The following is a 25,872-nucleotide window of genomic DNA, read 5'->3' as shown; positions in this document are numbered from 1 at the left end:
AATCATAGTCACCCAAAGCAAGCACTGAATAAATGCTTCTAAACTCATATTTTTTTAGCATAACAAATTTTATTAATAACTATAGAAGATATGAGTCTTATAGTTTGCAAATAAACTCCAAGAAAAACTTATTCTAATGCTAACCCTCTCCAAATGAAAGCAGGCTATATAATCAATAAGAAATTCTCCAGAGGGCACCTGGGTGGCTCGCTCAATTAGTTGAGCATCTGACTCTTGATTTCAGCTCAGGTCATAATCCCAGGGTCACGGGATTGAGCCCCATGTCGGGCTCCACACTGAACATGAAGTCTGCTTGAGATTTTCTTTCTTTCTTCTTTCTTTCTTTCTTTCTTTCTTTCTTTCTTTCTTTTTCCTTCTTTCTTTCTCTCTCTCTCTTTCTCTCTCCCTCCCTCCCCCTCTACCTTCTTCTCTGCTTGTGAACATTTGCTCTCTCTAAAAATAAATAAATTAAAATTCTAAAAAAAAAAAAATAAGAAAGAAATTCCGCAAAAGTTAAAGATTATTTTATTTTTAGCATAAAAAATCCACAACAACTTTCTTCTCTAAAGTGTTTTCCAGGGGCACCTGAGAGGCTCAGTCGGTTAAGCATCTGACTTTGGCTCAGGTCATGATCTCATGGTTTTTTGAGTTTAAGCCCCACCGTGGGCTCTGGGCTGACAGCTCAGAGCCTGGAGCCTGCTTTGTATTCTGTGTCTCCCTCTCTCTTTGCGCCTCTCCCACACACTCTCTCTCTCTCTCAAAAATAAGTAAACATTTTTTAAAAATTAAAAAAATAATAGTGTTTTCCAAGCAAGACACTACAGTGGAAGAAATACAGGACACTGGATCAGAAGTCTTAGGTTCAGGGGCGCCTGGGTGGCTCAGTCGGTTAAGCGTCCGACTTCAACTCAGGTCACGATCTTGCGGTCCGTGAGTTCGAGCCCCGCGTCGGGCTCTGGGCTGATGGCTCAGAGCCTGGAGCCTGCTTCCGATTCTGTGTCTCCCTCTCTCTCTGCCCCTCCCCCGTTCATGAATGCTCTGTCTCTCTCTGTCTCAAAAATAAATAAACGTTAAAAGAAGTCTTAGGTTCAATCAAATATTCAGTTGGTCTGTCACTTATCCTTGTGACCTTGGCAAGTCAGTTCACTTCCTTGAGCCTCACTTTCTGCATTCAATAAAATTCCTTTCCTCATCCAGCTAACAATTTTACTGAGATTCAGACAAGAACACCTGTGTGAAAACAATCTATAAATGTAGAAAGCACTAATAATTCTCACCTTATTTGTGGTATGATACTTCCTATTCCACTGTACATCTATCCCAGGAATCTGTTCTGATCCACCACACGCTAGGGACTGGCTTATCTGAGGCCACTAGGGATTAAAAAAAAAACAGATGTAAGCAACAGAGAGTATTCACTTAGTTAATCTGAGTAGAGCTACTTCAAAGTAAAGACCATAGAATCTTTCCAACCTTGTTTAACCTAGCTCCTGGTCATGTGATCACCAAACGAATCCAAGATGGGCACTAAAATGGTATCTGATACATGGTAGATATTCAATAAATATCTCCTAGATACATGAATAAATAAAAGGATTCTGTCCTGGAAACCTGGAACTAAATAAATCTGAGTCAATTCTAGGAACCAGAATTGCAATAAATACCTATCTAAACATTAGTAGCAGTGTGGAATATGGGGGGAAAAAGACTCTTAACAGTCCATTTTAAGTTTAAAACCTGCTTCTGCCACTTACAAGCTAGGTGGCCATGAGCAACTTACTGAACCTCAGTTGTAGGGAGGATTAAAGAAGATAACACATGTAAAGTACCTTTCACAAAATAATAAATAGTGGAAACTTCCATCATCACCATCATCACCAACATTACTGTTGTTCAGATCAGAATTGCCTCCCTTTTATGTTCACATTGCATTTGAATGCACTTTGGCAATAAAATAACCATTATTTTCAACTATCATGTGCCAGGTACTATGCTAAGCGCCTTACATGTATTACCTTATTTAATTCTCACCATAACACTATTAGGTTGGTATTAAAATCAAGACTAATAGGGGCGTCTGGGTGGCTCAGTCGGTTGAGTGGCCGACTTCGGCTCAGGTCACAATCGCACGGCTTGTGAGTTCAAGCCCCGCGTCAGGCTCTGTGCTGACAGCTCAGAGCCTGGAGCCTGCTTCGTATTCTGGGTCTCCCTCTCTCTCTCTCTGCCCTCTCCTGCTCATGCTGTCTCTCTCTGTCTCTCAAAAATAAATAAAATAAACATTTAAAAAAATTTAAAAAAAAAATCAAGACTAATAAACATAGCTTTGAAAATAAATTCCTAAGGGAAAAAATTTTCAAGTAAGAGAGCCTCACTGTAGCATTTTTCACAAGAGTGAAAACTCGGGGGGAAAAAAGTCCAATAAGATTTCCAATAAGATGGTTAATTAAATTACAGTAAAATTATTCAATGGAAAAATCAGGTAGTCCCTGAGATTTTTTAATAGACTTTATTTTTTCAAACAGCTTTAGCTTCACAGCAAAATTGAGGAGGAAATACAGAGAGCTCCCATAAACCCCTTCTCTATACACTTATCTGCCACTATCACCATCTCCCAGCAGTGGTGCATTTGTTACAACAGATGAACCTACCCTGACACATCATTATCACCCAAAGTCCATAGTTTACATTAAAGCTCATTATTTCTGACAACATGGAAACACTTATATGTATAAAATTATAGGTAAAAACAAGAACGTATATGGGCATCTCTAGAAAGAAACATACAGAAATGAAAGAGTTATGTTGTTAAATTAGAATTATGGATGAATTTAGGAATATAATTTCCAAAATCTCAATACTATTATATTACCTTTACCAAAGAAGGGGTGAGAGGAAGCAGAAGGAGGGTCACCCCTTTAATTCTGGTTTATTCCAAGAAGAGAGGAGACACATGAAATGAAAATGATTTTTTTCTTTAATCCTAATGAGGGAAAGATGGAATTTCTAATCAAGAATTACCATTTACTTTTCTTTCCAAATAAAGATATTAAAAAACTAGTTAGGATTCTTCTGGTCAGTCCCAGGAATACTTATGCTTTAACTCATAGGTACTAAGTAGGCTTTGTAAAACAGACTAAATACAGACTACCTCCCATTACATCACATACATCAACGTAATGGTCCACCTAGAACACAAAGCACTTAAAACAGGTTCAAAGAACACAATTGACAACAATTGCAACTAGCAAGTTCTCTTCTACTAGATTACATGATCCTATATATAGATTATATAGCTCCAGGAGTAACCAATGGATTCCCTATGTGACTGTCTCAACTGCTGTATTTCTGTCTGACCATTATTCATGAGCTAACATTTAACACTATTTGAACTACTGAAGTACCCAGGTACCTAACAGCAAGGACACTACCTAGTTTCCCCATACCTACACATATATATAAATACACACATTTACTTACTTGCCCCTCAAAAAAGACTCCCTTGACCTTTAAAGACATCAATTTTTTCCTTTACTTAAATTGAAAAGATACCAATAAATAACTTTTGTAAAAAAAAAAAAAAAAAAAAAAAAACTACTCTGAAATATTCAAATGTCACTTTTTCAAAGAGGCCTTCTCTGACCATTTTATCTAAAAACGGTTTTGGTAGAAACTAGGTATATTACCAGAATCAAGTATAGCATGTTAGATAAGGGAAACACTCAAGCATGTGTTGAATGAACAAACTCAACCACTTACATGGTTATTTCTTATTTCCTTCTTGTCCTTATCTACATACATGCCATGCATACATGCTGCACTCACCCAACCTTTATTAAATGCACACAATATGCCAGTCTTTATGTCCAGTTTTAGAATACAGACAATCCCTATCCTCGAAGAATTCATAGTCTTGTGGAGAAAAGAAAGAAGACTCACTACACAAGAAACAGAACCAAGTATCATATTTTAAAATGGTTAAAGATCATACACAAACACACAAACACACACACACACACACACACACACACACACACACGTTAGCAAAGCTGCAGAGCAACCAGAACTCTCACACACTTCTGGTGGAAGTGTAAAATGGTACAATCACTCTGAAAAATTATTTGGCTGTATCCAAAGAAGCTGAATGTATACACATTCTATAAAACTCAGCAATTCAACTTCTAAGTATACAGCCCAACAGAAATGTGTTTACAAAAAAAAACATATACAAGAATGTTCATAGCAGCACTATTAACAATAGCCCAAACTTGGGCGCCTGGGTGGCGCAGTCGGTTAAGCGTCCGACTTCAGCCAGGTCACGATCTCACGGTCCGTGAGTTCGAGCCCCGCGTCAGGCTCTGGGCTGATGGCTCGGAGCCTGGAGCCTGTTTCGGATTCTGTGTCTCCCTCTCTCTCTGCCCCTCCCCCGTTCATGCTCTGTCTCTCTCTGTCCCAAAAATAAATAAACGTTGAAAAAAAAAATTAAAAAAAAAAAATAATAATAATAATAGCCCAAACTGGAAATAATCCAAGTACCCATCAATGGATAAATGGATAAATGAATCATGGTATATTTATATAATAGTATACTACACAATAATAAGAATAAATAAATTATAACTACACAGAACAATATTGATGAATTTCTAAAACAAAGTTGAATGAAAGCAGACAAACACAAGAGAGTATATACCATATGTTTAAAAGATAAAATTATTTTATGATATTCAAAGTGAAGACTGGTTAAACTTGGTTATGGGTGGTAACTGGGGGGATCAAGGAGCTTCTTGGGTTCTATTTCTTGATCTGGGTGCTGGTTAGCTCACTTTGTAATGATTAATTCAGCTGTACACTTATGATTTATGCCTTTTTCTGTATTTTTATTATACTTCAATAAAATGTACAAAAATGCTTAAAGGTATATAATGAACAGTGTAAACAACAGAAATTTGGAGGGAGAAAAGAATTACCTAGAGTCATCCAAAAAGACTTCACAAAGAAGCCTTAAGAAGTGGGCAGGATATGGGGGCACCTGGGTGGCTCAGTAGGTTGGGTGTCCGACTTCGACTCAGGTCATGATCTCATGGTTTGTGGGTTTGAGCCCCGCATCGGGCTCTGTGCTGACAGCTCAGAGCCTGGAGCCTGCTTCAGATTTTGTGTCTCCCTCTCTCTCTGCCCCTCCCCCACTCATGCTCGCTCTCTCTCTCTCTCTCTCTCTGTCTAAAATAAACAAACATTAAAAAGTAATTAAGAAAAAAAAAGAAGTGGGCAGGATAGAGAAGGTGAGTGAGAATACAAAGTTGAGAAAGCACAGTATGGTAGAAGAGAAAACACTGAGTCAGAAGCCCCAGCTCTGCCTATCATAAATTTGTTTTGAGAACCAAATAAAACAATGTGAAAAAGATAAGCAAACTACAATGCATAACATAAATGCAAAGACCTGCTCCAGACAACTCCAATGATACTCTTTTGCAGACAGCCCCTCATTAAAATGAATATAAGATTTCACTTTTATTTTTTGTTTTCAAAAAATTCTAAAAGTAGAGACCTCCCTGATCTGAAAGAGGAAGGGAGGGGGGAGGCGGAAGGGGAAGGGGAGGAGGAGAAGGAGGGCAAGGAGAAGGGAAGGGAAGGGGGAAAAGAAGGGAAAGAGGAAGAGAAGGGAAGGAGGAAGGGGATAGGGTAGAGGAGGGAGGGGAAGGGGAGAGAAGGAGAAAGGAAAGAAAGAAGGGAAAGGGAAAGGGGAGAGAAGGGGAAAGGTAAGAGAAGGAAAGGGGGAAAGGAAGGGGCAAGGGGAGAGAAGGGGAAAGGGAAGGGTAGGAAAGGCGGACGGGAAGGGTAGGAAAGGGGGAAGGGAAGGGGAAAGGAGGAAAGGAAGAGGAAGGGGGAAGGGAAGGGAAGAGGAAGGGGAAAAAAGAAAAAAGGAAGGAAAGGAGGGAAGGACTCAAGCAATTATTGAATATTGTGGGTGTATGTATCTGTTCTTTTAAAAAGCTCTACCAAGGCACAGTCTACCTTACACCTCTTTTATTTTCTGTCCCATTGCTCAATATCATTCTGGGCATAGAGTCGGCACTCAATAAAACTTAGGTAGACTTTTTTTTCTTTTTTCTTTTTTTTTTAAACAGAAGGACAATCTGGAGAAGGTCCAGAAAATAACCACAGGAGTGATCAAAGAGATGAATAAAAGGTCCTAGTGGAAAGGTTAAAAGGAATTAAAATGAAAGGCTAAAATGTTTAGCTTGGAGAAAAAGCAACTGAAGAACTAAGGAGTAACTCAGAATAACAACACTTGAGCTGGAAGAAATCTGAGATCTAAGTCCAAACTTTTCGTTTCACAGATGAGGAAACTAAGAACTAGGGAGAGTTTGCAACTTGCTTAAGGTAGTTTTAGGACAATATTTTTGTTTGTTTGTTTCAGTATATACAGTAAGGATGAAATTTACCCAAGTAGCAATGAACATACAAATAGCAACAAAACAGCAGTTACAATTTATTGAAGATCTCCTATATGCCCAGGACGTATATGCTTGATGTTTTACTTGCATCATCTCACAACAATTTTGCAAGGTTGGTAGTATTTTTTCCTATTTTGGAAATGAGGACACTTAAGCCCAAAGAAGTAAAGTTCATTAAGGGATTAAACATATATTCAGAGCTATCTTTTTTCCCCTACATCAAGCTGCTTTCAAAAACCTAAATAGGGGTCAATAACATATGCTCATGCACACCTAGCACAAAGATGTGGATTTCTAAACATTCCAAATATCATTCTCCAATTAAAGGAATCAGGGCTCCTTAGGAGAAACTGTTGAATCTAGGACTAAAGCAAAGAAAATACAAGATAAACCTGAAACATCTTGTGGTGCTAGGAAATAAAGAACGTTCAAAAATATAATGAAAGCATGTAGAAAAGGAACTTGAAGGAGTTCCTAACAGCCAAACCTGGGACAATCTGATCAACAAAATAAATAATAGGCATAATAAATTATAACTCACAGAAGGAAATAAATATCTATGAGCTCATACTCATATAAATAGTTGAATAAATAAATGGAGAAGTGACACCTCTTCCTTACAGTACAATTCCAAGCAATAAATATAGTAGTAATGATGGAAATAGAAAATGATCATTATACAAACACCAGAGTAATGATTACTGCAGTCAAGATCCATCAACAGAATTACCACATGATGCAGCAATCTCACTTCTGGGTATATATCCAAAAGAATTCAAAGCAGGCTCTTGAAGAGATATTTGCACACTATATTAATACAGCATTATGCACAATAGCCCAGATGTGGAAGCAACCCAAATATCCATCAAAATGGACAAAGCAAATGTGGTATATACATATAATGAAATATTATGTAGCCTTAAAAAGGAAGGAAATCCTGTCACATACTACAACATGGATGAATCTTAAGGACATTATGCTAAGCAACATAAGTCACAAAAGGACAAATAATATATGATTCCACCCATATGTAATATCTAAAATAGTCAAAATCATAGAAACAGAAAGTAGAATGTGGTTGCCAAGGGTAGGGTGGGGTAGAATTAGTGTGTAACAGGTATAGAATTTCAGTTCAGCAAGATGAAAAAATTCAAGAGATCTATTGTATGACAATGTGAATATACTTCACACTACTAAACTATATACTTCAAATGGTTAACATAGTAAATTTAATGTTATGTGGGTTTTTTTAAACTACAACTTTCAAAATAATTAATTAATGTTATGTACCTTAACAACAACAAAAAAAGAACTATTGATGGATGCCTAAAAGTAGTGAGCAAAAGTATGATGAGAAACAAGATATCTGCATAGTCTCTAAGTATCTGCTCACATGGTACTTACTAATTACAAAAGGGAAAATAGTAACTTCATAGTAGGGAAACCTGACAGGCACCAATTTAATAATCAAGTGATTAAAGTCAATGTCACCAGTAATAAGACACACTGGCATTATATATCCCCGGATATTATACACTAAGAAGGGAATATCACTTTTGCCAAAAATGTGTGACCTAATTATAAGAAACCCAATTGAAGAAACAAAAAAAGGACATTAGTAGAAAAGACTGGTAAAATTGGACTGAGTTGCATAGATTAGTTAATAGCATTATATCAATGTTAATTTCCTGGTTTCAATAACTACACTATAATTATATAAGACACTTAACATTAGAGAAAGCTAGACAAAGGGTATTTGGGAACCCTACTGTTTTTACAACTTTTCTGTAGGTGTAAATTATTTCAAAATAAAAAAAATTTTAAGTACACTCACCAAAATATGACAGAAATTTAAAATGTTTTTGTAAGTTTATTTATTTATTTTGAGAGAGAGAGAGAGAGAGAGAGAGAGAGAGAGAGAGAGAAACAGCAAGGGAGGAGCAGAGAGAGAGGCAGGGGGAGAAAGGATCCAAAGTGGGCTCTGTGCTGACAGCAGCAAGCCCAATTTGGGACCCAAACTCATGAACTCCAAGATCACGACCTGAGCCAAAGTCAGACGCTTAATCAACCAAGCCAATCAGGCGCCCCAAAATATGACACAATGTTAAGTTTATGTAGGAAAGACAGACATGATGGGGTGCCTGGTGGCTCAGCTGGTTAAGTGTTGGGACTCTTGATTTCAGCTCAGGTCATAATCTCACGGTTTGTGGGGTCAAGACCTGCATTGGACTCCACACTGACTCCAGCGGGGAGAGCCTGCTTAAGATTCTCTCTCTCTCTGTCCCTCCCTCCCTCTCTAAATAAATAAATAAATAAATAAATAAATAAATAAATACTTAAAAAAAAAAGAGAGATGAGAATACAACGTCCCTCGCTTTTTGAAAATGGTTAACAGGATTATAGCATAGGACATTATCTTAGAGATCATGTGATACTATTACTCAACAAATGAAGGTTTCTTTTATGTCATGCCCTTAGTATACACTCTTTGAACTATTGCCTGAATATTTCCAGTAACAGGAAATTTACTATGTAAAAATTTAGCCCACCCATTCCATGACACCACAATTCTAATTAACATAAAGCTCTTCTTAATTCTGAACTAAATACACCTCCTAGTCAGACATGTACCTGAGGAAAATCAGAGTTTTCCAACCAGGGGTCCTCGAAGTGGGAAGATGTGCCAATAAAGCACATGTCTAGTTTATTTACCCTAGCTAAAATTACATCCTGTCAGCATGAGATAAACCACTCTAAGTTATTTACATGGATGTTTTGCTATAATGATGTCTCAGAACCTAATATAGTACCTGATACATATTAGGTAGTCAATAAATGTTTATTGATTCAAAGAATGAGGCACAAGTCAGAGATTGACACAATGAGTTCCGCCTCCACCAACTATATACACACAAAAACAAATGACTTAGAACTCTATGATAATTCTATTAAAATTTTCCATGCACAAAAAGTAACAGAATGTTGCCCACTCTGAAAAGAAATACCTGCATGCCTACACAAAGTAGATGCCTCTTCTGTATAGGCATATTCTTCATTCATTCAACATACATTCAATGCCTACTCCGTGCCAGGGTTAGTGAGCTCAGGAAATACAGGCACAAACAATACATGTCCTCAGAAGGGCAAGGTTTACACACTAATTAGGGGGAATTACACTATATTTTAAATAGTTGTAATATATTTATATGAATAAATTATATAATATATCAAAAATAATTTTAATCACATCACATATGAAAAAGAAGTTAATGGCTACAGAAGGAATTCATATAAGTTGGTAAGAGTTTATATGAATAAATTCCCATAGATAAATGTAGAAAAGATATAAGCATATATGATTTTACAAACTGGAATACAACTGGTAAACAGAAAAATGTTTAACCTTGACAGATAAAGAAATACAAAGCAAAACAAGATAACATTTTCTACCCTGTTAAAATTTTTTTTAAACACCGAATTTAGAGGAAGTTAATGAAAAACTAGTTATATATACATTGCTGATGGCAATATAAACTAAAACCACCTTTTGGAGAGAGAAACTGCCCATACTCATTGACCCAGGGTATACCCTCCTAGGAATTCATCTTTAATAAAGTAAAAATTTTTTAAACTATCAAGAAATAGTAACTACACTAAAGCCTACGACAAAAAAAAATTTTTTTGCAAATAATTTTAGTATCAAACAAAGTCTAAGTAAATAGAATAACATGTAGCCATCAAAAAATATAATTATGCAATCTATCTAACATGAATAATGTCTGCTCCAATAAGTGAAAAGGCACCAGAAAATAAAATTCTGTGGATATTTGTTAAGGTATCTACGGAAAAAATTAGTATGCACACACTGGAGTCCTACATAAGGACTGGAAAAAAACCAGCAGATGTTTTCACGTTTGAGGTCATGGGTGACTTTTATTTCCTTTATTACTAAATTATTTGTATAATTAACAAAAATCAGGAGAAAAAACTCTCAAAGAGGGTCCAAAGTAATGAATCATGTGGTCAATGATAAACAAAGGCCTCAAATAATTGTTCCTTGGATTCTGTGTTCATAAAAAGAAAAAAAAAAGAAAGGAAGAAACATTTCTTACCCCAAATAAAAGTGGCACAATGTGGTTACAAAAAGAAACCTGCAGTTAACTCTGAGATGAATATCTGGAAACATTCCCAACAGTAAAAATCATCAGACTGTAGCATGGTATCCTAGGCTAAGTTCCACTGCTGGGGTATTTAGAAGCAACGCCCTAGACACCATACTGTAGGAATCAGTCCTGAGCTGGCACCACAGAGACCCAGAAGTGGTCTCATGAGGTTTTTCCATCACACAATTTGTTTGGCTAATCTATAAATATATGACATTTGAAAATAAACACTAAGGTTTTCATACCAAGCAAAGGAACAACAAACCTTACCTGGAAAGTACCAGACAGAGCCCTGCCCCACTGTGCCTGTGTAGAGGACACAGGTACCAATAGGCTGCATACTGGAACCCACTGGGAAATCCGGTTTCTCTAGAGAAAGAAAAAAGGCTGTCAAGAATCTATATCCAACTCCATGAGTAGAAGTTTAGAAATTCTGCCAGAACAGGGTACATGAAAAGAGAACTTCCAAACCAGGGCCAGGAACAAGCTTCCTCCTGCTCATCTCTCCAAGGATAAAATGTACCCCTACCTATTCCTGATTCATGGACTAAAACAACTCTAGTAAAGGCTGACTCAAGCAGGGGGACATGGGCTCCCTCTCAGGAGAGTAACAAAATAAGTAGACTTCAGGCATTTTACAATTAGATTATCATTTAAATTGAGAGTCTGCAATGCCTTTTCATAAACACTGATTTATCTGATCTTCATAGAATCCCTTTATAGTAAGCAGTGTCATCCCCAAAAGGATGAAGAAACTAGGGCTGACATTTTTAGGGTAGGAAAACACTAAGCCAATTTGATTTCCAAAACAAAAGAGAGAGATTAAATGGCTGTTAGAGTTAATGACTGAAGTTCAGTTTCCCCCTAGGGTATTAACCAACCTCAAAAGGGTCTTTGGGCCAAAGTGAAAGGCTGGGCTGGGGAAAGGAAGAGCTATCTTGCTACATGAGAAGCCTACTCTATTTTATGAACCTGAAATACATTACACTGTATAAATGGCATTAGTGTACACAGGACTGGAGATGTCTATTCTAGGAACCAACTCTGAGGGATCCAAGGGTCTCTTTCATCTGACCTATATAAAACTTATAGGGCCACAATGAGGGCTGAATATAAAATTATTTAAAAACACTTTGCCAAACATAAACTACAATACTAGGAGTCAAAGATCTGGATTCCAGTTTTAACTCAGCTATTCTAATATGATCTTTACAAGTAATTTAACTTCTACAATGCACAGGTTCCTTATAGCAATTATTAGTAATACTTATGAGCATTTGTTCTGTGACAGGTACTTTCCTAGGTACTTTACATATATAAACTCACTTAAAACTCACAATCATCACCGAATGACCTAGGAATATTGCCATTATCCCACTTATATGGATAAAGAAACTGAGGTATACATAGGATAAGGAATTTCCCAAGGCCACATAGTTAATACAATGGCAGGGTTAAGATCTGAACCCAGACAGCCCAACTTCAGGATCCATGCTCATTTACGGGATGAAAGGGTAAAAGGAATATCTCCAAAGTATCTTCTAACACTCTATGAACTAGTCTTGAAACAACTAAACACAGTACACAGTATAGTATTGTGGCAAGAGCCACGTACTTGGAATCAGAAAACACTGATTTGACTCTTGGCTCCACTGAAAGCTACAAGCCGTTGTTGTCTCTTCTATAAAATAAAGGAAAAAATCCCTACTTCTCAGGACTTAAGAAAAATCAACAAATGTACCTTGTAACATGTCCAACTCAATAAATATTAAGTTGAATCTGAATCTCCATTTCCTCATGAGTAGGCAACAAGTGTAGGGATAAAGTACATGGAGAAAGGTGCAGGAATTTTAAACGTAGAGAGGCCTTCTAAAGTGTCTCACAGTTTTAAAATTGTGTAAATGTTTTTCATAGGCTACTCACAACACCTTATGTTTCAAATGAAAAGTAAAGTTTCAAAATATTTTATTTCAGCTGAGGTTCGATCTGTTGGGATAATGTTCAAATAAGAGACCATTACTGGCTTTTTGTTTACTAATGCTGAATCATTTGCCAGAATCATTCAATGTTAGATGTTCCTTTCCTAAAAATGTAAATATGGGATAAGATGAAACTTCTGCAGATTCAAGCCAAGGGAGGAGGGGGAAGTAAGAGGAAATTACAAGTGGGAACAATGCAAACTTTTGGAAGATCTTCTGAAGAATTTCATCATATTTTTCCCCACGTCAACAAAGTTTTTCTCTGTAATTTTGGTTCTACTTGGTTTTATGCCAATACATTAAATCAGTTCTTATTAGAAGAAAGAAGCAATCAGCTCTGTTCTTTCCTTCTCCAATCCTACAACAACAACTCTTGTTCAAACCCTTAATTGAAACTGAGCAGAAAGTGTATATAGCAGAAAGGGTATTTGAATCCCAAGATTCTTATTGAATAGCTGTGTGACCCTGAACTAGCTACTCAACATTCTGGACCTCCATTTCCCTTATGTAAAGTGGGAATAATAAAAGCTACCTCACAGGAGTGTTCCAAGGATCATATGTAAAAGCACCTTGAGAATACTAAAATATACACAAAAGCATCATTACTGTTATTAACAACTGTTACTGAATTATGTAAATAAGCTTCTCTTTCACCAGCAAACTGTCATAGAAGCAAGAACTATTTTCTTAAAATATTGTTTTTAACCTGGAATTCCCTTTCTCAAAAGCTTGCAGTGCCTCCAAGTGCCTCTTTAATCAAACGTCAACACCTGATCTTTACCAACTAGACCCCTCTAGACTCATCTTTATATTTACATACCCTGCCTTGTATTCTCCATTCAGCAGTTCCAAAACCTGACTCAGATTCTCTGGTTTGGGAATTACTACTCCTCTCCACACAAGCTAATTCCCTTCTAGTCAGTTCCTCTGGGACTCTCTTCTTCCCTCCTACCCAACCCATGAGTTAATTAGCTTCAAAAAGTCTCCTCAGGGGCACGTGGGTGGCTCAGAACGTTAAGCGACCAACTCTTGGTTTCAGCTCAGGTCATGATCTCAGTTTGTGAATTCAAGCCCTGCATTGGGCTCTGCTCTGACAGTGCGGAGTCTGCTTGGGATTCTCTTTCTCCCTCTCTCTCTGCCCCTTCCCACCTTGCACTCTCTCTCTCTCTCTCTCAAAATAAATCAATAATCTTTAAAAAAAAAAGAAAAAAAAAAAAAAGGTCTCCCCAGACTCCAGGTACTGGTTCTACTGACTCTACTTGGTCCATATTCCTTCCCACTTCTCCAAGTACTTCATTTATAAATATAAATCTGTGGGGGGGGGCTGGGTGGCTCAGTCAGTTAAGCGTCTGACTTAGGCTCACTCAGGTCATGATCTCGTAGTTTGTGGGTTCGGTCCTGTGTCGGGCTCTGTGCTAACAGCTTAAAGCCCGGAGCCTGCTTCAGATTCTGTCTCCCTCTCTCTCTGCCCCTCCCCTGCTTGCTTGCTCTCTCTCTCTCTTTCAACCTCCCTCTCAAAAATAAATTTTAGGGGCGCCTGGGTGGCTCAGTCGGTTGGGCGGCCGACTTTGGCTCGGGTCATGATCTCGCGGTCCGTGAGTTCGAGCCCCGCGTCGGGCTCTGTGCTGACAGTTCAGAGCCTGGAGCCTGTTTCGGATTCTGTGTCTCCCTCTCTCTGACCCTCCCCTGTTCATGCTCTGTCTCTCTCTGTCTCAAAAATAAATAAACGTTAAAAAAAAAAAAAAAAAATAAATTTAAAAAAAAAAAAATAAATTTTAAAAATTTCTAAATAAGAAAGAAAGAAAGAAAGGAAGGAAGAAAAGAAAAGGAAAGAAAGAAAAGAAAAAAAAAGAAAACAAAAAAGAAAAGAAAAGAGAAAAGAAAAGAAAAGAAAAGAAAAGAAAAGAAAAGAAAAGAAATTTTTAAAAATCTGTGGAAGTACTTAGCTCCCTCTTACAGGTACTAACATATCAGGCCTATAACAATTAGCAAACCTCAACTTCCAAGTTCAGGAAAACATTTACAGCCATTTCCAATGGTTAGAATTACTGCCTTAACTTAGGCTAATATACACACCATTATTAAGTGGGAAGAGGTTTTATTGTCTTTTTACCTCACCAACACTTCAAAACCAAAATCTTAAAGACAGGTTTCATGTTTTTACTTTCTGTACATATTGTTAACTGCAGGTGATTTTACATTTGTATTTCAAAATATTCTGACAGACCAGTTTTTCAACTACAGCTTTAATCAGTCCATTGACCAGCCTATTGCTGCATGTGTTTTTTAAGATACTGTACATAGTATTTTCCTTGGCTTACTCATGAATTGGAAAAGGCTTTACAGGTAGTCCATTCTCCTATTCTCCGTAGTTTTGCTTTATAAAGTGACTATAAACACTGAGTTAGCAAATACTGAACCATTGCTCCTAGAGAAAATACAGGGTTAGGTTCCTGCAAGCCTCTGGTCACAACATTTTCATAAACCAATCAATACATAACCTTGTGTGTTTCTCTTTAAAGACATCTTATTATTTATAAATATACAATTAACTCATTAACATTGAACTCATGGACAATAGCACTGTAACTCACTCCTGAACGAAACTTATCTAACACATAAGTTTTCTCTATAAGGAATATCACAGCCTTCTTGCACTTAGTAACACTAGATAACTACATTTAGGGGCCATATTAAACAGGGAAATCACCAACAAGGCACAAAAATACAGAAACTTTAGCATTAAATAGACTGTGAAACAATACTTATTTACAGTATAAGAGCTGAAATAAGTCAGCATATCGATCTCAGCAAGGACTTGCATGTTGCAGCTCAAATTTTTCACTCCTCTGCACATACCCGTAAATGACCATTGAAAGTGCCATGAATATTGATTTGGGAATTACAAATAAATCTTGGCAAGTATAATGAATTCAAAAATACAGAATCTTGAATAATGAAGATCAACCATAGTCACCAAATCTACTCTGTAAATGTTCACTGGTTCCTGTAGTCTGAATGCCATGGATACTAATTTAATTCCATAATCCAGAGGATAAACACTATTGTAGCAAACTATCCTGCAAGTTATGAAGTGGCATGCTACAAAAGGATACTTAGACATACCAGAGGAGCAGAGAATGTTCAACAATTCCTTCCATCATTACTGAATCCTCTGCCTCCTCCCACTTTGTTGGGGGTTCCAATCTGAGCTTTAAAAGATTGATTACGGGGTGCCTGGGTGGCTCAGTCAGTTGAGCGTCCGACTTCGGCTCAGGTCATGATCTCACGTGAGTTCCAGCCCCGCGCCGGGCTCTGTGCTGACAGCTCAGAACCTGGAGCCTGCTTTGGATTCTGTGCCTCCCTCTCTCTCTGCCCCAACCCACTCGCATTCCATCTCTGTCTCTCTCAAAAATAAACATAAAAAAAATGTGTATATAAAAAAAAAAAAAAGATTGATTACATCCGGGAAAGATTTGAGCAAATCATTAAATATATTAAGATTGGGCATATCAGTAAATATATGTATTAATTATTATGTACATTAAAATTTCTATTATAGAAAGGCAGAAAGGTACAATAAACCCCAAGGTACTAGTATGAATTTAGAGTTATTGGTATGGGTTATTAATATGTATAGACAAATACAGAAATAGATGTGTGTTTATGTAAATATATACACATACATGTGTTTCCTATTCCTGTCCTGATAGGTCCTGGAAGCAATGACCACATCCAGCATCCAGACTTGGTTTCTAAATAGTACTAGTCACTAAAAAGAACTAGTCGTCTCTGGAAAAAAGTTGACTTCAGAATGGGGTTGATGCTCCTTAAAGCCTTACTTGCAAAGAAATGGCATTATTTGATCTGTTTAGTAGCTCTTTAGAAGACTCCATCCAATGTAAAGCTCATTCAACATGAAAAAACAAAAAAACGTTTCTGCAGGAGCACTCGTTGAAAACAATTGTTTAACTTCATGACTGCCTGAGGCAATGGATAATACATGGAGAAAACAATAGGCTAACAAAAGAAGCTTAAAAGGAAAAGCAAGAGAATGAGCTTTGAAAAGGTATGACATATTCCTGGGAATCTGAAGGCCATGCATATGCACAGGGCTGTGCACAAGAACAGGAAAGACCTGAGACCTCTGGTTAACCTTGAGGCTCTGCACAAGCAGGAAGTAAAGTTTAAGGCAGAGATGTTAAATGATTGTAAGACTGTTGATGGTGTACCGCAACATGTGCACAGAGCCCCTCAGCAAAAAACAGAAGACTTACTGGTTCCAGGTATTTAAGAACTCTCCAATCGTTACCTGACCACTAAGCTAACTGAGCTGAGACCATACAACAAAGAATATAGACTTTACAGGGTTAATTCAGAAATATCACTAAACAGAAAAACAATAACAAACTCTGGGAAAGGACAGACCTGACTTCCAGAGTTGCCACATATTATTTAAAATGTCCAGTTTTCAACCAAAAAAAAAAAAAGTATGAAACATGTAAAGAAACATAAAAGCATGGTCCATACACAGAAGGGGAAAAAAAATCTACAGAAACTGTCCCTGAAGAAGCTCACATGTTAGATAAACTAGACAAAGACTGTGAAACTATTTAAAGTTTATTTATTTTGAGTGGAAGCACAAGCAGGAGAGGGACAGAGAATCCCAAGCAGGCTCCACGCTGTCAATGCACAGCTCGACGCAGGGCACAATCCCATGAACCATGAGATCATGACCAGAGTCAAAATCAGGAGTCAGACACTTAACCTACTGAGCCACCCAGGCACCCCTAAATATGTTTAAAATCTAAAGGAAACCATTCTAAAGAACTATAGCAAAGTATAAGAATGCTATCTCACAAAATAGAGAATATCAACAGAGAAATTATTTAAAAAAAAAAAAACAAATTCTTGTGTTGAAAAGAACAATAAATAAAATGAACATTTCCCTAAAGGGGTTAAACCGCAGATTTGAGCAGAAGAGAAAATCAGTGACCATGAAAATAGATCAACCAAGATTATCCAAACTAAGGAACAGAAAGAAAAAAGAATGAAAAAAATTTAACAGAGCTTCAGAGATCTACGAGATACCATCAAATGTACCAACTTATGTATAAGGGGAGTCTCAGAAGGACAAGAGGAAATAAAGGGAAACAAAAAATATTTGAAGAAATACTGGCAGAAAATATCCCAAATTTGATGAAAAACATCAATCTATAAATCCAAGAAACTCAACTAACTCCAACAGCATAAATGCAGAGAAATCTATAAATAGATATATCTTGGGTGCCTCAGTGGCTCAGTCGGTTAAGCATCCAACTTCAGCTCAGGTCATGATCTCACAGTTCGGTTCGTGAGTTGAAGCCCCACATCAGGCCCTCTGCTATCAGCACAGAGACTGCTTCAGATCCTCTGTCTCCCTCTCTCTGCCCCTCCCCAGCTCACGTGGTACACACACAAGTGTTCTCTCTCAATCTCTCTCTCTCTCTCTCTCTCTCTCAAAAATAAGATAAAACAGGGGCCCATCAGTGGCTCAGTTGGTTAAACGTCCAACTCTTGGTTTCAGCTCAGGTCATAATCTCACAGTTCATGAATTCAAGCCCTGCATCTGCTGTCAGCACAGAGCCTGCTTGAGATTCTGTCTCTCCCACTCTCTCTCTGCCCCTCCCTGCCTCTCCCTCTCTTGCTCTCAAAATAAATAAACTTAAAAAAAAATTTTTAATAAATAATATATTATAATAAAATAAATACAGTGTTAAAAAAAGACATCATAATCAAGCTGTTGAAAAACAAAGACACAGAATCTTGAAAGCAGCAAGAGAAGCTATTCAACATGTACAAGAGATCTTTGATAACATTAATAGCTGATTTCTCCTCAGAAACCATGGAAGACAGAAGGCAATGGGATGAAAAATTAGGACTATCTAGATAAACAAAAACTGAGAAAACCAACAGCAGACCTGCTCTACAGCAAACACTAAAAGGAGAACTTCAGGCTGAAATGAGACCTCTGACAGTACAGTAACTCAAATCCACATGAAAAAATAAAGTACACTGATAAAAGCAACTACTTGGATAAATTTTAAAAATACAGCATAAGTATATTTTTTGTTTTTAATTATTTTTATTTTTTTAATTTTTTTTAATGTTTTATTTATGAGAGAGAGGCAGAGTGTGAGAGGAGGAGGGGCAGAGAGGGAGGGAGACACAGAATCCGAAGCAGGCTCCAGGCTCTGAGCTGTCAGCACAGAGCCCCACACAGGGCTCAAACCCACAAACAGTGAGATCATGACCTGAGATGAAGTCAGAGCTCAACCAGTTGAGCCACCCAGCCACTCCTCTATTTTTATTTTTAACTTAAAAGGCAACAGCATAAAGCAAAAATTGTAAATCTATGCTGATGGGCACACAATGTTTAAATATATAATTTGAATGACATTAATGGCACAAGGGAGCCAGGAAGGAATGGAGCTAAATGGAATCACAGGTTTTTTTTTTTTTTAATGTTTATTTATTTATTTTTGAAAGAGTGTGCACGTGTGTGCGCGCATGCGCACACAAGCATGGAGGCAAGAGGAAGGAGGGAGGGGCAGAGATAATCCCAATCAGGCTCCATCTGTGCTGTCAGCGCAGAGCCCAACGTGGGGCTTGAACCACAAGATCATGACCTGAGCTGAAGTTAGACACTTAACCAACTGAGCCACCCAGGACCCCCAAAGTTTTTATATATTACTGAAATTAAGTTGATATTAATTCAAACTGGATTGTTATAAATCAAGATGTTAATTGTAATCACCACAGCAAACACAAGGAAAATAATAAAAAATACAATAAAACCTTATTCCATATACAAAAATTAATTCAAAATGGATCAAAGATCTAAACATAAGACCTAAAACTATGAAACTCCTAGAAGGAAACATAAGGGAAAAGCTTCATGACATCAGATTGGGCGATGATTTCTTGGCCCTGACACCAAAGCCCAGACAACAAAAGAAAAAATAGTTAAGTTGGACTTCAACAAAATTAAAAACTTTTGTGCATCAAAGACTACTATCAACAAAGTAAAAAGATAACCCATGGAATGGGACAGAGTATTTGCAAATCATAGATGTGATAAGGCACTGATTCCACAATATAAAAAAAAATTCCTACAGCTCAACAACAAACAACTCAATTAAAAAATGGGCAAAGGACTCAAATAGACATTTGTCCAAAGATATACAAACGGCCAACTTGCATATAAAATATGCTCAACATCATTAATCATTAGAGAAATGCAAATCAAAACTACAATGAGATATCACCTCACACCTATTAAGATGGCCACTATGAAGGAAAAAAAAGAAAGAAAGAAAATAATAAGCATTAACAAAGATGTACAGAAACTGGAGCCTTTATGCTTTCCTGGTGGGAATGTAAACTGGTGCAACCACTGTGGAAAATAAAACGGCAAATGCTCAAAAAATTAAATATAGAATTACCATATGATCCATATGATCTACTTCTGAATATATACCCAAACGAAGTAAAAACAGGGACTTGAAAAGATATAAATAGTGGCAGCACTATTTCATAATAGCCAAAAGATGGAAGCAACCCAAGTGTCTATCCTCAAAAGAATGGGTAAACAAAATGTGGTTTATACATACAATGGAATATTATTCAGCCTTAAAAAGGAAGGAAACTCTGACACATGCTACAACATGGAAGAATCTTGAAGACATTATGCTGAGTGAAATACACCAGTCACAAAAGGACAAATACCCTATGATTCCACTTATATGAGTACCTACAGTAGTCAAAATCATAAAGACAGAAAGAATGATAGCTGCTTGGGACTAAGTAGAGGGGGGCATAATGATTTATCATTTAATAGGCAGAATTTCAGTTTTGCAAGATAAAAAGAGTTCTGTGAATGACGGTGTGATGGCAGCATAACAATGTGAATACATTTAATACCATTCTGAACTGTATAGTTAAAAACTATTAAAATGGTACATTTTATATTATCTATATTTTACTACAATTTTTTTTAAAAAGCACAAGAGTGGGGGCACTTGGGTGGCTCAGTTAGTTGACCGACTGCTTCGGCTCAGGTCATGATCTCACGGTTTGTGAGTTCAAGCCCCGCATCAGGCCCTGTGCTGACAGCTCAGAGCCTGGAGCCTGCTTCAGATTGTGTCTCCCTCTCTCTCTGCCTCTCCCCCACTCACACTTCGTCTCTGTCTCTCAAAAATGAATAAACAGTAAAAAAAATTTTTTTTTAATAATAAATAAATAAATAGCTAGCACAAGAGTGGCTTTCTGCGGTTTCTAATACTGTCAAAATAAAGCAAAAATGACCACCAATGCCCAGGACAGCTCATAAACCATAAACAAGTCCCACTGTATTACTCAAATATCCAGTTCCTCTGCTGGAGCTACTTAGCAATAGCAATGTTTTAGCTTCCTCTTCCTTCTTAAACCCATTATTGGAGAAGGGAAAAAAGAGTAAAAAATAAGGGGAAACTAATGAGAATGTTTCAGGAATATTACTTCTCTGTGGTTCAAATTTCTTATCTTAAAATGGGGGAAATAATAGTGCCTACCTTGTCAAAGGGCTAGTGTAAGGATTAAGTAAGTTCACATATATATAGTATCCAAGAGTGCTTACTACATGGTAAGTGCCCTATAAATGTTAGCTATCCATATTACTCCCCAGGAAAACTCAACATCTTATTTCAACTACAACCTATATCTCTGCTTGCTTAGTCTCTCCTGAACACCAACTCACCAGCTGCTTAAAAAACAAAAAAAAAAACAAAAAAAAAAAACAAAACACTTAGGGCACCTGGATGGCTCAGTCAGTTAAGCCTCCAACTCTTGATCTGAGTTCAAGTCTTGATCTCAGGGTGGTTACTTCAAGCACCACGCTGGGTGTGAAGCCTACTTAAAAACAAACAACAGGGGCGCCTGGGTGGCTCAGTCGGTTAAGCATCCGACTTCGGCTCAGGTCATGATCTCACGGTCTGTGAGTTTGAGCCCCGCGTCGGGCTCGGGCTCTGTGCTGACAGCTCAGAGCCTGGAGCCTGTTTCGGATTCTGTGTCTCCCTCTCTCTGACCCTCCCCTGTTCATGCTCTGTCTCTCTCTGTCTCAAAAAAAATAAATAAATGTTAAAAAATATATATATTAAAAAACAAACAAACAAACAAACAATAAAACACCACCATCTCCAACTGGATATTCTCAGTGAAGGACACTGCTATATTAACTCAGTCATCCAAGGCAGACCTAGGACTCACTGTTAGACACCCCTCTCCCTCACCCTCAATATCTAACCTTCCACCAAACCCTGTAGACTCTGTTTCCTCAATACTTGTTGAAATCATCCCTTCCTCTATAACCACACTTTCCCTGCCTCCTTTTAGTACAGGCCTTCTACTTCTTCCAGGATTACATGAGTAGTTCTGGCTGGACTTTGGGACCCGAACCTCAGCCCACTCTGACTGATCCTTCCACAACTGCTACAGGGATATATTAAAGCAAAAATCTCCTAGTGGATATAAGTGTTTATATGGTTTTTTTTTTTTTTTACCTTTTTTACACTTTCAAAATGAAAATTGTAAATTTCAATTTAAAAATGATAAAAGAAACTAGGGGCAACTGGGTGGCTCAGTTGGTTAAGTGTCCAACTTTGCCTCAGGTCATGATCTCATGGTTCATGAGTTTGAGCCCTGTGTTGGGCTCTGTGCTGAAAGCTCAGAGCCTAGAGCCCATTTCAGATTCTGTGTCTCCCTCTCTCTCTGCACTTCCCCCCTCACACTCTGCCTCTCTCTCGAAAATAAATATTTTTAATTTTTTTTTAATAAAAAAGAAAGAAAGAAACTAAAGTGTTCCCCTCATCAGTGGTGGTGCAGGAGAGAAGAGGAGAAAAGGACTGCAAAAGAGTACAAAGAAATTTTGGAGACTGACAGATATGTTCATTATTTTTATTGTGGTGATAGCTTTTCAAGTGTATACCTATGTTAACAGTTATCAGGGGTTAAGCGTCCGACTTCGGTTCAGGTCATGATCTGAGTTTGAGCCCTGCATTTGGCTCCGTGCTGACAGTTCAGAGCCTGGAGCCTGCTTCGGATTCTGTGTCTCCCTCTCTCTCTGCCCCTCCCCTGCTTGCACTCTGTCTCTCTCTCTCTCTCTCAAAAATAAAATAAAACATTAAAAAAAATTTTTTAAACAGTTATCAAATTATATAATTAAATAAGTGCAACACTGTACATCAATTATTCTTTAACTTTAAAAATTTAAATGAAAAAAGAGTAAATATCAAAAAAACCCTTTAAAAACAAACTCTTTTGCATTAAAAACAGAAGCTTTGACATAGATGCCATCTACAGCATGATAGATGACACCAAGTAATATGTATACATCGCCATCAAGGACTACCTGTCTGTATCCAGCACAAGTACCAAAAGGTCAGGGAGTGCATAACCTTGTCCTAGAACCCAGTCTCCAGGGCCAGGCGCAAACTGGCAACCACAGGAAACCAGCCTAGACACTGAGCTGCTATCAGCTCAAAGCTGATGGCACTATTCAAAGCTCCTCAGTGTGCATTTGTAGTTTACCCATGATGCAACTCCTCAACCTATTTGAAGGACTCAGGGTCTCAGCCTATAGAAGTACCCCAGTGGTTTATACTATAGGCAGGAGAGAAGCTTTAAAATGAAGATTGGGTTGGTTTCAACTTGAAAATTATTTGAAAAATAAAATCCAAAAATGAAAATTATTTGAAAAAAAAAAAAAACTTTAAAAATAAATCTTCCCTTGCTTAAAACATTTCAAAGGGTCCCCTGTGCCTCAGGATAAACCTCTAATCCTAACCATGAGACACAAGGCCCTGAATCCTGCCATTTCACCATAAGTGCCCAAGTCAAGCCAAACAGAGTCACATACAGTTCTTGGTTATCTGGCATTAGTAGCATATGCTCTCTTTCCCCTTCTCTAATGCTCTCATTTAGTTCAGGCATCACTCCCTGATGGATGCTTATCCTCAAGCTGGTTTAGTATGTCTCTACTCTGCTCCTAAAGCACCTGGTACAAACTTCTATCACAGCATTTCAAGTATTGTATTAGGAGTTCTCTTTTCTGTCTCTCCTGTTAGACTATAAACTTCAGACAGAGGCCTATGATTTTCATCCTCAGTTCCTTGGATAGTTCCCAGAATGCAGTACTCTCAAAACAGGTGCTGAACTAAAAGGAAGAGAAGAAAAGCACTTAAATGTCACCTGTATCAACTGATTTTCTGATCAATCCTATCAAACTTACTGTTAAGGAAATCTGAGGCTCAGAGAAGTTAGGGGACTGGCTCCAGGTAACACATAATAAGTAATAGAGCCACACTTTCAACCAAGGCTCTTCAGACTCCTAAAAGGTAGATTCCCGATATTTGTGAATTCCTCAGCACCTAACCCAAATGCCTCTTCAGAATAGGTAATCAATAAATATCTGCTGCTTTCATGTTTACTGTCACTTTCAACTAGTATTAGGGGAGATTCCATTGCTTTGTCACACAGCACATTATATCATATAATAAGAAACTTTTAAAGATTCATAGTATAAAGTAAAAGTGACTTTTCCTTATCTAAACTTGCTTTTTATCTAAAAGGATGAGCAGAAAGGAATAAATAGCAAAAAATATGACAAACAGAGGGCAGTTAGGTGGTGTCTATGGATGCTACCACCTAAGAAGAAATAAACCTCCAACGGTCCACACACTCAGGGGCAAGAATAGTTAATATATCAGGCAGGCCCTAACTTCCAAGATAAATCAAGGTGTTCATTTCAGGTATATAGCCCAATAAACTTTTCATCTTTTTCCTGACATATCCATCTTAAAAGTGTAATAATTTAGGACATCCTACTTGCCATTTCTCCTGCAGTTCTCAGATCTGAATCAATTTCTGCCCTGGCATCAACAATTACTTCACTAAGTGAATCTTTCTGTAGGTTATATGAGCTATTCTTCAAACAATTACTGAGCAGGAACAGAGAGTACCGCACTTTGCTAGGCTGACAAGAAATACAAGACATAAAATTGCAGTTCTTATAAACCATATATAAAAAGATTAGAAACATAAGTGTAAATAACTCACACTATAGCCAGAGGCAGGAATGGGCAGTGTCTGCTACGAAAAACAATGTCCTTGACCCAATTTCTGAAAGACTAGCTAAAATGATAAACCCTCCCATCACTCAATGATTAGTAACTAGGTTCTGTATCATCCTAACCTTTTCCTGCTGCCACTTTCTTTCTTCTTGAATTCCCAGATGTCAGAGTATGCTAGAAGGATAGGGGCTGAATCACAAGGGCCGTAGTTTCTCCCAAGAGTGCTAAGAAGTCAAGTAATTCCTTCCTCACTTCGTTAATTCCTTCAACATTTACTGAACACCTACGGTGTGCCATACACTGTGCTCGGCAGAGTATGAGCTCGGTTTGCGTGCAGCTTTCAATCTCATAACCTGAAACAGTATTCCACTTAACTGTACAGTTAAGAATCGTCTTACTGATTGGTCTCGCAAACAAACCCAGAGAATCTCGGAAACCGAAGGAACTGCAGATTAACGTCCTCATTTTTCCCGTCGGGACACTGAGACCCGAAAGTGATTTGCCCAAGGTCACACTGGGAATCAGTGACAGAACAGAAACAGGAACCCAGGCCTCCCGAAAACTCCAATCAGTGCCCCCACGTGCTGCCTCTCCTTGAGGGAGAGCGGTCGCAAGAGGTAAGTGAGGAAAAGCAAACTTCGCCAGATTTAGGTCCGATATCACTCTCTCCCTCCTCTAAAAACAGGGAAGCCACCACCAAACCGAGGGTAGGGGAAAGTGGGCAGCTGCCTCAGTTTCCCCGCAGAAAGGCGACCGCGCAGCCTCGCTGCCACCCAAGCTCCCCTCCTGCACTCTCCTGCAGCTTCTCCCGCCCTGCCCTTTCCGACTCCAACCCTGGGGGCGACCGCAGAAAATTACTCCCTCACTCACAAGGACTCGCACCAGCAACGCCATGTTCCTCTGCAACCACTTCCGGGTAAAGAGTGGCCTTCCGGAGTCCCCGCTGCCCCCTCCCCTTGTTGTTGTCCTTTCGCCGGCGGTACCTGGCAACGGCAGCGCAGGCGCACAGAGGCGCCTGCGCTCAAGAGCGCGCACTTTCCCCAACCTGGCGCGCGCCTCCCGTTCTCCCGTCTTACCCCTGTGACACGTCACAGAGACTCACGTCTTCCCCGCTGCACCTGTCCTCCTT

The 25,872-nt window shown here is 38.2% G+C and overlaps 1 protein-coding gene across 3 annotated transcripts in view; it reads right to left on the bottom strand.

Annotated features, from left to right (window-relative positions):
• LOC102965832 (ubiquinol-cytochrome-c reductase complex assembly factor 1) overlaps window positions 1-25,872 on the bottom strand; it is a 102,707-nt gene extending 76,835 nt beyond the window's left edge. Inside the window, exons 1-3 of one of the 3 annotated variants that reach the window (XM_042980534.1) lie at window positions 25,614-25,872; window positions 10,889-10,987; window positions 1,278-1,373 (exon numbers count right to left, since the gene is read on the bottom strand). In XM_042980534.1, the coding sequence (XP_042836468.1) occupies window positions 1,278-1,373; window positions 10,889-10,987; window positions 25,614-25,637 (219 nt within the window). In that variant the 5' untranslated portion in view covers window positions 25,638-25,872. The remainder of the gene's footprint in view (window positions 1-1,277; window positions 1,374-10,888; window positions 10,988-25,613) is intronic. The other 2 variants (XM_042980532.1, XM_042980533.1) reach the window with 2 other exon arrangements.

This window comes from Panthera tigris, chromosome A3 (genome assembly GCF_018350195.1).
Source record: "Panthera tigris isolate Pti1 chromosome A3, P.tigris_Pti1_mat1.1, whole genome shotgun sequence".
NCBI lineage: Eukaryota > Metazoa > Chordata > Mammalia > Carnivora > Felidae > Panthera > Panthera tigris.
Note: the sequence above shows the minus strand (reverse complement) of the source record. Positions and strands in the feature narration are given on the sequence as shown.